The sequence below is a fragment of the Mercenaria mercenaria genome, chromosome 6 (genome assembly GCF_021730395.1).
Source record: "Mercenaria mercenaria strain notata chromosome 6, MADL_Memer_1, whole genome shotgun sequence".
In the NCBI taxonomy this organism is placed as follows: Eukaryota; Metazoa; Mollusca; class Bivalvia; order Venerida; family Veneridae; genus Mercenaria; species Mercenaria mercenaria.
In genome coordinates this window covers 68,580,902-68,595,179 of record NC_069366.1, presented here as the reverse complement: position 1 = coordinate 68,595,179, position 14,278 = coordinate 68,580,902, and the positions used below count along the sequence as shown (strand labels likewise).

General features: G+C 34.6%; 1 protein-coding gene across 2 annotated transcripts; it reads right to left on the bottom strand.

The window, feature by feature from the left end:
- Positions 1–950: 950 nt before the first annotated feature.
- On the bottom strand, positions 951–14,182 carry LOC123548659 (betaine--homocysteine S-methyltransferase 1-like). 2 transcript variants are annotated; one of them, XM_045336129.2, is made up of 7 exons: positions 14,029–14,182; positions 7,064–7,254; positions 6,609–6,803; positions 4,515–4,626; positions 4,054–4,232; positions 3,035–3,116; positions 951–1,838 (listed from the first exon to the last, which is right to left on the bottom strand). In XM_045336129.2, exons 1-7 carry the CDS (start codon positions 14,039–14,041, stop codon positions 1,555–1,557), a joined length of 1,056 nt encoding a protein of 351 aa, XP_045192064.2. In that variant the 5' UTR covers positions 14,042–14,182; the 3' UTR covers positions 951–1,554. The 2 variants fall into 2 exon arrangements, with proteins under 2 accessions (XP_045192064.2, XP_053402222.1); XM_053546247.1 differs by lacking the exon at positions 14,029–14,182 and adding an exon at positions 9,907–10,022.
- Between the last annotated feature and the right edge of the window lie 96 nt (positions 14,183–14,278).

The following is a 14,278-nucleotide window of genomic DNA, read 5'->3' as shown; positions in this document are numbered from 1 at the left end:
AGAGTAAAAAACATAATAGTTTCTCCACTACCCAATCAAGTACCGATCAATGAAGCATGCACAGATAAACTTTTACCTGTGACATGCCTGGGGCTAATTTCCACTACCGGACACGGTTTTATGGCTCTTTAGCCTGTGTATTGCTGTCAAATCAAGCCAGTTGCCCTGGTGTATAAATTTGTTAATTGAGGGGCCCATAGTAATAAAAATCGTAACTAGGCAGCCAGCTGGGGGGCCCGGGCCCCCTGGCCCCCCACCTGGACACGTGCCTGAGACATAGTCAGTGATAAATTTGAAGAACGAGAGACATCTCACATGAAATTAAAGTTGCATTGCTTAGGAAATGAAGTTACTTATGTGGTAGAGAATTCACAAAAGCAAAATTGATGGAGTTTTGTGAAGTTTTATGGGGTGCACTGTACTTCAAGCATGAAGAAGCAGAAAATAGCTATGATTTTAAATAAACAAATAATAAAATCTGACAAAATGTTGAAACATGAGGCATATCAAATGAAGTGCTAACTTCAGCTTCATCTTCACAGACTGTGGGAGCATCAAAGCGCCAGATGAAACCAGGAAATGGGAAGGGTAAATTTTTCGCAGAAGCTTTATTTTCGTGAATTTCTGGTGTCTGGACTTATACAAGATGCCTAGAATTTGCCACTTAAATCAATATTTGCGATGTTTTAGAATTCACAGACAACTAAGATTGCGAAAATTAGAGGAAAATAAAGCTCTCCTGAATATTACCCAATTTACAATACTTTAAATTACTTTATACTCATGACTTACATGTATCGATGCTAAAATGTGAAATTGCAGACTTTGTATACTTGGGTCTGTTCATGAGCAGTAATAGAAATCACACCACCACTCATGTAAAAACATTGAGCGAATCTGTTGCACCTACAGAAGGTTTTTTTTCTGAGATAAGTTATAAGACAAATTAATTAAATAGTCATATCTTAAATTATTGCTAAATCATTATACTAATTTAGCACAAAAATCCATTTCAAATGGGTTTCTTGAACATAATACATGTTTGTACATTCATGAACCAGATTAAAGTATATTAATTACAGATTATTACCAAAACAGTACATCATTCTCCAAAGAAAGATTTAAACATTAGAAAAAGATTTCAGCAAGTTGCTTTTAACCCATACACTTATATTACCCTTTTTGCAATGGATAACATTAGGGACGAGGTACTTAAGTTGATAGAATTTGTTTCACAGTGTAGGTGAAGAGCTGTGGATTTTTAATGCTACTGAATACCCAAAATTTCAGAAAAAATCTCTGGACTACAAGAAAAACATTCTTAATGGTTCATAAGCAAAATTGAGGTTAGCATGAAATAGTTGACCCACAATGGCATTCGGCAGTTTCCGTGTGGTTTCGTATTCGCCATTCTTACGCCGTACAAATAGCTTGGCAGAACAAACAATGGTTTCTGTGAGAACCGGAAAATACCAAATCACATACAGAAAAAATGTCAACTAACGGAAATTGTCACTACGAGTCAACTGCCTTAAAACATTGTCGTTCATGTGTTTAATCAAACTGTCCTCCTATGTGTGTTCTTAAATCTTCTGTGAAACCGCTTTTAAATTTCGATTTATCGCCAAAGATGAAATGTTTCTCCATAGCTGGTGCGTATTTGCTAGCAGGTGGGTTACGTCCATACTTCTCGGCGACAATTCGGGTCATGTTTGCGGAGTTACCACAACATAAGCCGATGTATTGCACACCAATTTCTTTACATTGCTCGGCAAACTCCGCTATCTGTTGACGACTGCAAAGACATGCGCACAAGTCAAGCGGAAATGCTCTCTTTTCTGAAATAAAAGTGTTTTGTTTTAGTCAGTTTACCACCACAAAGAAAATGTGTTTGTATATTAGTTTATTTATAGTCGCCACCGGTGACCCAAATGGGCGACTCCTCCAGAAGACTATTAGTAATCATAATGGGAGGATAGTGCAAGATACAGAAGACGCTCCAATTCTAGAAGCTTCCCTGGTTCTGTAGCGTGCCAGGTGTAAAGCACCCATGCACAGTACTCTTATCCCAATGTTAGTAATTTTTTAGTTGGAGAAGCGGAGGCTTGAACTCGAGACCCCTGGTTTTGCAGTCAGACAGTGTTACTACTAGTCCACTGCGTCCGCTCTCACAATGAAAAAAAAAAAAGAAGTAAATTATTAATACTGTGCTTAGTCAAATAGCAACTGCTTCAAATGAAGTGTTTTGCAATTTAAGGAAATCTTCTTTTTTTTCGATATGAGACATGCACACATTATCATCCCAATGTGGTCGTCATCAATAACTTCAATAAATAAATGTGTCATGAAAGTGTTACAAAACTTTCATTGTGTTACTTAGAAAATTTTTTTAACAGTTCAGTAAGCCAAAATGATGACAATAATGTTTTGTCTTATTTGCATATGTACAAATCTTGATATATCAGATGTAACCTAGTTTTTAGTAATGAAATATCTATGTTAGGATTAAGCTGCTTTTTTCTAGTGTTCATGCAGGTATACCCTATGCCGAATAACGCACACATCGTTTAAAGCCCCTGTTTAAGAGTGCGTTGTAGGGGAAGGTTTCTGTGTTTGATGCCGGGAGTAAAATCATAAAAACTTGAAGAATGGAAACACCAGAAAAAAACTTAAAATGTTATTCCAAATAAATCTATTTCCGCCCAGATTCCTTAAATTTTTATGATTTCACTCCCGACATCAAAATATTTGGAAACAATTTTCCATCAATTTTGCTTCTAAATCATAATCATCCGGCAGGAAATGACGGAACTAAGACAATAAGACTAGTGCTCACACTCCGTCTGTCCCGGTCATAATGCAGCTCTGAAATGCGCATCTAAAATTCTGCAAAAATGATACATGTACCAAGGAGTGCATTATTGTATGAACGTCTAAGCTAGTCATATAGATTAGATTAATAAATGAATACAATTCTTTGAGCATCCTCAGGTAGTTTAACTAAGCAGTGTAAAAAAATGACAAAATAACTTACTGGTTCCCGGTACAGTCAATGAGAAGAAAGTTGGCTCCTCCGGTGTTGTCCTATAGGGCACTGGTAACGCAGCTATAGGACCCTGTACATAAAAATGTGAATATTCGTATTGATAATATCGTATAAGAAAGTGATTTTGTCTGCACAGGAATGATAGCTGACTAGCATTATGTTTTAAAAATTACTGATAGAAAATAAATATGTCAGTTAATAGCTGAAAAGTTTATATGAACTCATATCAGCATATATACAAGGTTATCCCTTTTAAAGTTATCATGAACTAAACTTGCTTTTGACTAGAGAGGATATTAGGTCTAAATTTATAATTTACTTTTCCACGTTAGGTTATATTGAAAACTTAAGCAATTCAAACGCTATTAAACGTTCGGATCATATTTTTCTACAATGAAAAATTTGATTAAAGCATGATTTTTCAAAACTTCAGTATTATACTTAGAAAATTCAGCAAAATAAGGTGGGGTGCTTGACTTTTTTGCTAGACTGATTTGAAAAATTTGGACATCATGCAAGTTTTCATATTAATGGGAATCTATTGGGAAAATCACAAAGTTCTAACATTTTCGCGAAACTGAAATTTTTCTTCAACTTAGATTTTAATGAAACCTCTCACAGTTGTAAATAAACATATAACCTATAATATTGTGAAATAAAAGGTATAGGTCCGTTTGCTTGTTTTAAAGGTATTTACCTATGATTAAATTTCAAACTGGTTTTAAGACATAAATTTGAATTTATATTTAACGATGTTTTGATATCACATTTCAACTTAAGAAAGATAATAACGTTGCCAGTGCAGTAAATTTACTCACGGGTTGCCATTAATCCATAAAAAGATTTTTATTTCCGTACGCCGAGTCCATGCTTTAATCTACGTTATCCGGATAGATGACGTTACGTCATCACTTTTAACACCGGATTTATGTTATTCTCAAACAGTTTGTATCAATTCTTAATATCTGTTATAGATCGCAAATTAAAAATAAGAAAAATGTACCTACTTTACACATCTGCCTTATTTCTTTGAGCAATGGGATCATTGTTTCTGGTCCCCTTCCACAGTTCAGGCCTACAACAGCAGCCCCAGCGTCCTCCAACAGTTTACAACACTCCGCGACCTTGACCCCGTCAACGAACGTGTCTGTTGCCGGTGAAGACATTGTTACTACGGCTGGTAACCCTAATTAAATAAGAATAAACAAATAGACAATATTATAATCTTTTATGTTTCTTCGCGAGTTTTAAGTTCATAGCAGCAGCGTTACATGTTTGGGAAGTCACTTTGAATGGATATCCATCGGTTTTACTGTTGTTTGGCACCATTATATTACAATTAGAATTATCTGATTTCAGATCAAATTGTTGTTCACATTTAGTTTGGTGAAACATGACGTTCTCTCAAAATTTGTAAAATGTTGGATAATAAACCTTTTGAATGTTACTGGTAGTCAGTTTAACGAACCTTTCCCGTATTTCTTAATACATTCTAGAGCGAGCATTGCTTCACCATGGTGGAAAAATGTCTCTGCCACTATGAAGTCTGCTCCATATTTTACCGCAAGCTCAATTTGCTCCTGCAATATTGGATACAGGAAGTAAGCTAAATCTAAGTACCTGTGTATACTAATAGAGTGATGGACAAAAAAGGATCGGGTAGTATTTACATGTATATCCCTTTTTCTCGAATTCTCAGGGTTTCCCATATTCCCTTTTTTGCCTTCAAGTTGTCAAATGATATAGTGTTTGTTATTTTCCAGACAGGTATATATGATGCAAACATGACACATTGAAAATGTCAAGTGATTTTACTGAAGTTTAAAAAAAAATCCTTATTTTTTTTCCAATGGTGTTAGCAAAAATTGTCATATTTCTTGGTGCATTAACTATATAATATGTCTTTATATTGCACCATGGTAATTTAAATGTTTTAAGTTCTGAAAGATGTTTGTGTTGAAGAGATAAATCTAAATCCGCGGGAATACGAGAAACTCTTAGTCCATTTCTGAGGTTCATATCAAATACTGTCACAAAATCATTAAATGAGATAATATCTGTAACATCTTTTGGCCCCATCTGAGAGACAACCCTTAGGCCCCTGAGAATATGAGAAAACAGCGTATATCCCCTTTCATTTAACGTTAGATGCGCGGGATAAAACTAAAAACGTTCATTAATAATTTAAGACACAAACGTACAGTCTAAAAAATAGTAAAGCTATGAACTCTTCGTAAATTAACATTTAATATAAGATTTGTATCTTGAAACATGCACAAGTTCTGCAGCGGAAATATTACACTTATAGTTATTATATCGAGTATAAATTTGTTATTCAACCTGAGTAAAACTGACAAATTTCGTCGTTAAAAACTTTTAAACGCGACGACACGTATGCAACTGACGTCAATATGGAAAATTCTAATATGCTTGTTTCTGTTAAGGTAGTTCTGCACGTTTGATAAACCGGAAGTGATTGCGTAACGTGCTTTTCCGGAAAACGTAAAATAAAGACTGGATTCGGCGTACGGAATTGAAAATTATTTTATGAATTAATCGCAACCTATGAGTAAATTTATTAAAATGGCACTGTTGCTATATATCTAAAGTCAAAATATGATATTAGAACATATAACACGTTAAATAATTCAAAATAATGTCTCAGTATTAGCGTGAAATGTCAAGTTTAATTTAATCATGGTCAAATATCTCAAAAATAAGCACATATAAACATATTATTTTATCAAATTATAGGTCATGTCTTTATTTACAACTGTGAGAAGTTTCATCAAAATCTACATTGTAGAAAAATTTCTATTTGCAAAAATATTTTGAAAGTTGTGATTTTCCCATAGACTTCCATCATGAAAAATATCGCGAGGTCTCTATTTTTCAAATCAGTCTAGAAAAAAATCAAGAACACGACCCTGCCTTTTTTATTTGCTGAATTTTCTAGGTATATTCTGAAGTTTTGAAAAACCAGAGTTTAATCAAATTCTACATTGTAGAAATAAGTTCGATCCAAACGTGCAGAACTACCTTAAAACACGATGACGCTAAAACGACGTCACGTTAACGTGCGATGACGTCAATGTTATTTTTGCGACCACGAAAGAGCGCTACTATATTTTATCTACTGTTTTATATAAAGAGTTTTACTTAGATTAATACACTCAAATCGGTTATACATCCCGAGAATAATTCACTCGGGCTACGCCCTCATGAAATTATTCCGCGGACGCATAACCTATTTTCGTGCATCAATAATGTTCAAACACGTTTTTATACATTATTTCCTAAATATTAACGTTTCAGATTCCATTGATTATAATTGAGATGTAATAAAGTGCAGTATGTTGACGTTGACAAGCCATCAATCTTGTTTTTATCATCATGGTTAATTGGTGTCTCAAATATGCCGAACATTCATCACTTCTAGACTGTTTATGTATCTCTAAAGAAAGTCATTTTTTGTTAATGACACGTGGTGGTGCCTCAGTGGAATAATTCTCCTTTTTAACTGAACATTTGTAGAACAATTCATTTACATTTTGCCTTGTACCTTAAACATTTCTTCTGTTACTTTATGTGTTTCTTCGTCATCAGGCAAATATACGGTACTACTGAAAATGTTTCCCGCCATTAGACAGCCATGTTTGTCTGCTACTTCACGCGCCATTTTAAGTGCCGCGCTGTTTATTTTCTCCAGATCATTTTCTCTCCCAATTAGTCGTAGTTTTTCTTTATGTGCGTAGAACTACAAAATGCATTATTGCATATGTTATGTTGAACAACAGTATAATTAGTCTTGGCACTGCAAAAAAACTGTACACATTGTTCAAGAAAATGCAAATTTCATATAGACAAGACTATTGACATTTTGTATTACTCTAGCAAATCATTATTATCAATTTCACTGTAGATAAAAATCAAAGTTGCAAATTAACTCAAAATGAATTTCAATGGCTAGGATTTGCAATGATGCAGAGTAAGTTCTGAGAATTGAGATTTACGTACTGTGAACGCAAGTACAACGTCACTGCCCGCATGAACAAATTCTTCGTACATAAGCCGGACAAGTTCTGGATGTTCTATTGTGACTAGCGGAACAAATGTTCCCGCCTGCAAATACCCTTTCCTCTCAAATTCGAAAATGTATCCCTCTGCAACAACCAAATTACCGCCATTTTCTAATCTCTTAAGTAAACCTGAAAACAAATACTTAACATATATTTTTTAATTGACTTTATTGTCATGCCGAGTTCCCAGAACAGTGGAGTTGTACTATTATGTGGCCTAGCACACAAGAGAGGTAACGTCAGCTGTGCAACGTACTACCGGGATTTCTAATTGATAGACATACACATCGGTGTGAAATAGTCAATCAAGCAGCTTTAGAGAATTACTCCACAGTTGAGAATTCTTTCATTCTTCGTGTGTAATAAATAAACAAGGAAATTCATTGATGCAAGCATCAAAGACGCCGCCAAGTGTTGTGTCTGAAGTACATTTATTGCAATATGAGAAATCACCTAATTATTAGTTTGGTTATTCTGACTGGTTACAAATTATCAACATTAGCACATAATACAATATATGTTATAAACTGTTAAAAGCTTGAAGAATAAGCATGTTAGAAAAGCATTACCATGCAATACAACTCCTCTACCTGCAATGACACTGACATTACAAAATTAGAGTAGATATTTCACCAACTAAGGTCAGCACCTGTGAAAAGTTCTTATATGCAGGAGCATGTGTATGAAGTTTCACAGAAATGCAGTTTGTTGGGAAATGAAGAAATGATGAAAGATAATTATTTCAAAGTTGTTGTTCACAGAAACCATTATCTTTATTATCATATAATGTAATGAGTGTTTTCTATTCACTGATAAAGTTTCATGGACCTTAGTCACCTACATTATAGAGTTCAGAATGCAGATTATACAGTTTCCGTTGCCAAAACAACCCAACATTTTGTCCAAGAAAAGAATGATATAACATGAATAATCTCTAAATTGCTCCTATTCACAAAGCAAATGTCATGAATCTTTCTTATATATTTTTGGAATATCATAGAATTCGTTTTCCTTTTTTTTTTTTGGACGAACGGTAAACTTGAAGTCCTCGTTGAACCGTAAGGTTACTAGGAATATGTCAGTGTCTAGATTCAAATCTAATATTACAAGAAATTTAGCAAGCATAATAACCCACTGCCAAAGTGTAGAAAATATTTTAATGAAAATCTTTTTTTAAGTTAGACAGGAATGAACGGTAAACTTGAAGTCCTCGTTGAACCGTAAGGTTACTAGGAAAATGTCAGTGTCTAGATTCAAATCTAATATTACAAGAAATTTAGCAAGCATAATAACCCACTGCCAAGTGTAGAAAACGTTTTAATGAAAATCTTTTTTTTTAAGTTAGACAGGAATGGACAGATACAAAAACAAACTATCTATAAAAGTAAAAAAAAAAAGAAAAAAATAATATAATACAACCAGAGCAACTGACTTGTCATATAAAATTAATGAAAATATAAATTCAACAAGGAAATCTATTTGAAAGTCACTGATGCTTTGATTCCCATGGCTTTTGAAATTTCGATCTAACCATATTTTAAAGAAGTATTAACCTGTCACTGACAAATTCAGCCAAATGATGGCCCTTTATTGCACACCTTAGTTGACAGTGAATATCGGTAAACAATAAGTATTTGACACATAAGCAAAAAAAATGTCAAAGGTTAGAATCAAGATGAGTTTATAAAATATTTAAAAATATTCTGACCAGTTGTACATGTGGTCACAAATGGGAAACTCTATGCTTCAAAGTTAAGGTAACCATAACAATTATATAAATATACAACTGCAAAAGGAATCTGTAAAAATGTGCGCATTCTGAAATTACATCACTGTACCTATCAACAAAGAAAATAAGACAAAAGATTAAAAATAAGTTAACAGCGGCACTTCCTACGTTCATTTCAACATATATATATATGCTTATTGATTCCTTTATTTATTTTGTTAATACGTTTCTTCAAGGAATTTGTAATTTTCCGTATTTTTATTTTTTAATATTCTCTTCGAAGTTTACTTATTTTAAAATACATGAACGCTCCCTTGTCCGCAATAGACCTCACGCGTTGCAGTATGGTATATATGCGGTGTGATCTATTTATAGAAAATTAGATAAGTAAGTAGGTCATGCTAGGGTCAGAAATAGAAAACTTGACTTACAGAGTAACCTCCCTTATCAATAAATCGGATCAACATTTTGACGAAATTATAGATAAAACAACTATTTTCTGCTCTACAAATAAAGAGAGAAAAGACAGATAACATTGTTTTATATCACATAATAAATTGCATTACATACATTTCTTATATTGTTTTGCCATTTCTTTTTGTTTATTCACTAAAATCTATTGTGCAATATCGTGGGTCCTTTTACAAGCTATTCACTGTTTTCAGTTTATCATTCCGAAACTATTCATTACCATCTTTACAGGGTCCAAAATAAAAGTGTATCCCATATACTCGACACCGCCTTCTGGCGGCGTCGAATAAATACCTTGCATTCAAGAGCTGTCGAAGGACAGGAACGCTCGACTGTATAACAGCCTTGTCATACCAAAAAGTAAATTGAGTGTACATGTACACTTAAGTCGATTCTAGGGCATAATTTTGTTAAAATGCAAAAATAAAGTTATGGAACCTGTGAAATGCATGTTAGATCATTGCAGTGGACAAATGAGTGAAGTTACCAGCTTACACAAGAAAATACTTAACCAAAAATTGCGAAACAGTCTAAAATGAGGCAAAATTTTATAAATTTCATAAATATTAAAGCAGCTTTACCTTTTCGCGACATTCTCGTGGCTGAAGTTGCCCTAGACCATATTTTGAATACGGTATCAAGGACATGACGACTGCCACGGCGAATGAAGTGTAAGATACATTAAGGTCAAATAAGACATGCATTATCAGATAAAAGTAGCTCGTTTTGTGACGTCGCATTAAATAGAATTATTTTATTGATAATGGTAGAACTTTCTATATACAGCGGACAGACAGATGTACTTCGCGACATCATGCACTTATATTAAAGGTTTGTTTAAACATGTATTGCTATATTGTGTGAACAATTTTTAATGATCTGAATTTGCTCAGATCCGACGCTTATTGAAATATTGAATGAAATCCTGCACACATGCGTACCCGCACAAGTACAAACCTGTAGCCTCTCCAGCTTCAAAGAAATAAAGAAACAATATAGCAACACCTGTATTAAGCAGCCCACAAGAGCAATGAACATTGAACCACTACGACTGTCAATGGCTGGTGTCCGTCTAAGCCAGGTGGTATTGAAGTCAAAATATTTTTCGGTTATTTGTAACAAAAAAAATCCCAAGACAGTTATATCTACTGGTATATTGTACAAAAACATTAAATGAGAAATGTCCATTACAAAATAAGCTATGGGGAGGTGGGGCGGGGAGGGGCAAATGCCATTTTTACCATTTCAACTGGAATGGAGGGTTTGCAAATGTCCCGCAATCCATTTGTACATTGATGGAAGAGGAGGGGGAGGGGGTGAATAACTGTCCTGCGGGGGCAAATGTCCTACATCTCTCCAAAATACATATAGAGGACACGGCGTTGTCATTGTTATTTTTCTTTTTTCCTACACCAAGGTAGATTACATTTCATTTTGGATTTACTGCGACTATCTGAAGTTTATTATTTGGAAAAAAAAGCCATTATTTATTGAAACCAACACAGTTGTTCAATGTGATGATCTAACATGTAATAACCAAGTGTCATAACTCTAGTATGCTTTTTTCATAAAGTTATGACACTTTTCCGATCTAGCAATTTTATAAAATCTTTGTACGTACGCAAGTATCTCAGACCCCAGTAATTGGTTTAATTTGAATCTTCATACACTTGTTCACTGTAATGATCTAGCATGCAGAGTACAGGCTCCATTAGTATGACGTTTGCTTCGTTACAAAGCCATGCTACTTCCTGGTCCTTACTTCCTTGGGATCATGCAGCACATTGCTAGGGCCGTTGTGGGGTGGGTGGGGGTACATGAGGACTTATTACATTTCATTACGTCTCATCAACAGAATCAACCAATTCAAACAATTGTTTACCCTGATGATCAGATATGCAGTGCATAATTATGTTCGATGATTCTCTTGTTTTTTCCAAAAGTCTTGTCGCTGTTTTGGATTAGCAATTTTAGCTAAGATTTGCATGTAAGAAAGTTTTTCATTTACCATCATAAGAGGGGAAAGCTCTAAGGCTATAACATATTTTTAAGCAAAATTGTTGGCCTTTTTGTACTTGCTGATGTGATTGATTCATCCGTTTGGTTTTCTTTAGAGGTATGGCATTGTATAGTCAAGCTTTGTTGGCATCTGTTGAATTTAATACTGGGACGTATAGATCTATAAACAATTTCAAAATAAGAATAATTACGAGGGTTCTGCAAAATGTTCTGTCATTGGGTTCGGGTTTCTTAAGTGTTACGTTTTATCAAAATCATTTTATTACAAACCTTCAAAGTATTTCCCCTTTACCGAAACACATTTTTGTAACCTTTTTACCCAATCGCGAAAAGCAGATAAATAGTGTTCTTTTGGTATCTGTTGAGACACTGATAAATGGCACTGCCAAGAGAACTTCTGAACTTATATTTCTTTCCAAAAAGCATTTTCTTAAGACTTGGAAATACAAAATAAGTCACAGGGACTCAGGTCAGGTGAATAAGGCGGATGGTTTACAGCTTTCACCTTTTCAGAAGTAAAACAAGACTTAACAACATTGCACTTGTGAAAGGAAGCGTTGTCGTGTATAAGATGGACGCCTGACCATCCTTTGCTTGGACGTTTCTTATTGTAAAACTTTTTCACTTTCTTTAGTACAGAGTTTTTGTAGAATCGTTCAGTGACCGTATGACAAGATGGACAAGGCACTTGAACGACTGGCCCACTAGAATTGAAGAAAATTGCGTACAGCATCTTTTTCGAACTTATGGTTCTCTTGGCAATACAGGGGCGTTTTTGATCTTTTCGCTTCCATTGCTTATTATCAGCCCTTCTCTGTCTCTCAAACATATGCACCCAGGTTTCGTCACATATTAGCAAGTTAGAAATAACCCGACTATCTCAGCTTTTGTATGTTTTCAAAAGTTCCAGGGCACATTTAAGGCGTTGTTTCTTTTGCTCCTCAGTGAGCAAATACCCACCTAGCGCCAAACTTTTTCAGGTCCAAACGCTTTTTCAGAATTGTTTGCACATTGCCTTCTGATATGCCACTGGCTACCGATAATCGCACATCCTGATCGACCACAGCTTTTACAGCAGCGCTGTTTGCCTTGGTAACAGAGGTTTTTGGCCTACCAGAACGGGTATCATCTTCGACAGATAATTTCCCAGCTTTATAAGCTTTAACCCATATAAAAACTGTGTGGATTGTTGCCACCTGAGGTCCTCATATATCACACAATTCATCAAATATCTGTTCTCCTAATGCGGCATTTAATATAGCTAAGAATTTCAGTCTTTTCGTCCATTTTACAATTTGACAAGTAAATTGATCAGTGTATATGACTGCATATATTTCAAATTAAAATAATTCGGTCATTTGAGGAATAAACGGATATCGTTAGCTATTTGACAAACCTATCGAGTACAATGAAGCGTTTTAAAAAAATACCTGGGAAAAAACTACGGAAGCCCATTAGTGGCAGAACATTTTGCAAGACCCTCGTAAACAAGCAAGTGAACAATTATTTTTTTTATTTCGAAATGTTAGATCTGGAAACAGCAAACAAAGGTTTTAATTAACTAGCTATCGTGCATGATTAACAATATTATGTATTGCACCTGCAGTCTATCATGTGCTTATGTAATAGGTTTGTACGTTTGAATTTCTAACGATTATGAACGTGTTCACCATTGCGTTTCTTGGTATTTCTTCTCCAGCTGGTGTTTTAAATGAAAAAAAGGTCACTGCTTCGCTTTAGAAAAGAAAACTATAAACAGGGAAACCTATTCAATTGAACAAAAAGATGTTGTAATAAGTTCGAACCGAAACCCTTCAGCAGCGGTATATGCATTGCTGCGTACATTATTAAACTATATCACCCAAAACACATAGTGATAGTATAACGTAAAGATAACATAGAAGAAAGAAACAAACAAACAGCTGGGCATTGTCCTGGAACTGTCCCTTTTACTTTTAGTACATATAGAAAGATGATAAGGTATACTAGACGTCGTTAGCCCTGTATAGCGACCACTAAATACTCAACCTATTGCTTAACGTATTTCTATTTCCGGTTTCTTGTATATTCCGCACGAAGGCCGTCCGGTCCCTGTCAGATCTGAAAACTATCGGACCGGTATGACCTTGCAGAATAGTCGTCCTGTTTTGTGACCGGGTGTAAACAAAGCTTCAGTATCGTCTGGCGCCTGTAATATTCGGCGCCGTTAGAAAAATATCGGGCAACACCCGTTTTATTTGTGACTGAAGCATAACATCAGATTTCTTTCAGCTAATGTTTACCATATCGAATAAAATAATTAATCGGAATACGTGAAAGATGTAAAAATAACGCTTTCTTATATACAGTTTAGCAAGATTTACGCATTTTGAACTGTTTTTGCGATTATTTCTTTTTCTTTTTATATACCAAATTTGTCCGGCTTCAAAGGTGCTAGACCAATTATCATCCATATATCATAACCAAAAAAAAAAAAGGAATAAAAAAAAAGAAAAAAAGAAAATGGTCCGGCACCTTTGCATCAGGACATCGACATATGGTTGACCATTACCTAAACGAAAACTGTTTAATGAAATATGTGAAAACGTCGTACACTTCACATATTTCACTATTAACATAAAATATAATTCACTTGTCATGTAATAAATTTTCTATGTAAAATAATACATTTGTAATATCATTACCATTTTCCGCCATGTTTGAACTTCTATATTATCCTAAAAACAGGTGGTAGACAAGAGGACTCTGACGATTTGTACAAAGTTATAGATAATAAAGGTAAAATGAGAACACTCATATATATTACTATACTATCAGAAAGATAGTTAATGCTTCAGTTTCCAGTTCAAACCAGTAAATGTACCCAATAACACACTTGCCATTTTGTTAACTACAGGGATATATAGTTAGAAAGATCTGTGGCTTGAATGAACA